The 1890-nt window shown below is 56.7% G+C and overlaps 1 protein-coding gene across 1 annotated transcript in view; it reads left to right on the plus strand.

Annotated features, from left to right (window-relative positions):
• The window catches only part of TP73 (tumor protein p73), a 76523-nt gene that overhangs the window by 71420 nt on the left and 3213 nt on the right, over nt 1-1890 (plus strand). The window contains exon 6 of the mRNA XM_014546186.1: nt 1565-1674. Within this exon, the coding sequence (XP_014401672.1) occupies nt 1565-1674 (110 nt within the window). The remainder of the gene's footprint in view (nt 1-1564; nt 1675-1890) is intronic.

Here is a 1890-nt window from a genome sequence, read left to right on the forward strand (position 1 = left end):
GCAGCACTTAGCTTAGTGGGACAAGGGCCCAGGTTGGGTGTGATTGCCCTGCCCTCTCTCCCCCTTCACCCTGGCCCCACCTTCACCAGCCAGGGCTGGCCTGGCCTAGAAAGCAGGGCTCTCCTGCCCCCTGCTGGCTGTTCTGTGAAAGGCTCAGTTTTCCTAAGCCAGTGACTGGCGGTTATATTCTGAGCCGGGAAACCATGACAACCTCCCATTTTGTGGTCAGGTGTTCTGGGTTCAAGTCTCAGTCCTCCACACACTCCCTGTCAGCAGCCTGTGTGTCCACTTCCATTAGGCGGTGTGTGCTGGGGCCGGGTGTCTGCCCGGCAGTGCAGGGCACCCTTGTGCCCAGGAGAGCCCACACCGTGCACATACACACCTGTGCCCACTCGCACCCAGCCTCCAGGACTTGACCTCCAACCTGTGCCAGGAGCGATGGTCAGGCAACCAGACCATAGCACTCTGTGCCTCTTGGCCAGGTCTGAGCTCATTTGGTACCCAGAGCCAGCACAGTGCTTGGCATTCACATGAGTGAACAGTTGCATGGATGGGGGACGGAGGGATGGATAGATGAATGGATGGATGGATGGATGGATGGATGGATGGATGGATGGATGGATGGATGGATGGATGGATGGATGGATGGATGGATGGATGGATGGATGGATGGATGGATGGATGGATGGATGGATGGATGGATGGATGGATGGATGGATGGATGGATGGATGGATGGATGGGTGGGTGGATGGATGGATGGATGGATGGATGAGTGGATGGGTAGATGGATGGATAGAGGGTGAATGGATGGAAGGAAGGAAGGATGCATAAATGGATGGAAAAATGGACAGATGAGTGGATGGATGGACAGATTAATGGATGGATGGATGAATGGATGGATGGAAGGAAGGATGCATGGATGGATGGATGGATGGATGAGTGGATGGGTAGATGGATGGATAGAGGGTGAATGGATGGAAGGAAGGAAGGATGCATAAATGGATGATGGATGGATGGATGGATAAATGGACAGATGAGTGGATGGATGGACAGATTAGTGGATGGATGGATGGATGAATGAATGGATGGATGGATGGAAGGAAGGATGCATGGATGGATGAATGGATGGATGGATGAGTGGATGGGTGGATAGAGGGTGAATGGATGGGAGGATGGAAGGATGCATAAATGGATGATGGATGGATAGATGGATGGATGAGTCGATGGATGGATAGATGAGTGGATGGATGGATGGATAGAGGGTGGGTGGATGGATGGATGGATGGATGATGGATGGATGGATGGATGATGCATGGATAGATGATGGATGGATGGGTGGATGGATGGATAGGTGGATGGGTGGATGGATAGGTGGATGGGTGGATGAATGGGTGGGTGGATGGATTGGGGGGTCGATGACAAAGGACCACAGAGCATGCCCCCCCCCAAGCCTCCCCAGGGCCAGGACCAGCTGTGAGGGATGGTGCTTTGAAGGCCAGGAGTCCCCACCCCAGTGGGTGGGGCCCACGTGCTGACACTGAAGCCCTTGCCCCTCCCCTGTAGGTGGGGACGGAGTTCACCACCATCCTGTACAACTTCATGTGCAACAGCAGCTGCGTGGGGGGCATGAACCGCCGGCCCATCCTCGTCATCATCACCCTGGAGAACCGCGAGTGAGCACACGGGGGCAGGGGGCGGGGAGGGTCAGGGACGCGGCCCTGCTGCCAGGCGGGGTGGAGACAGGGAGGCAAGAAGAGGTGGGCCTGAGGGGGTGGACAGGCGCCCGGCAGAGGGTGCATGGGGAGGGTGGGCCTTCGGGGCTGCAGGGGCTGCTGGAGCAGAGCTGGGCCTGGGGAGGGCAGTGGGTCACTCAGTCCCGACCCCTTGGC

Source organism: Myotis brandtii, unplaced genomic scaffold (genome assembly GCF_000412655.1).
Source record: "Myotis brandtii unplaced genomic scaffold, ASM41265v1 scaffold434, whole genome shotgun sequence".
NCBI classification, from domain to species: Eukaryota; Metazoa; Chordata; class Mammalia; order Chiroptera; family Vespertilionidae; genus Myotis; species Myotis brandtii.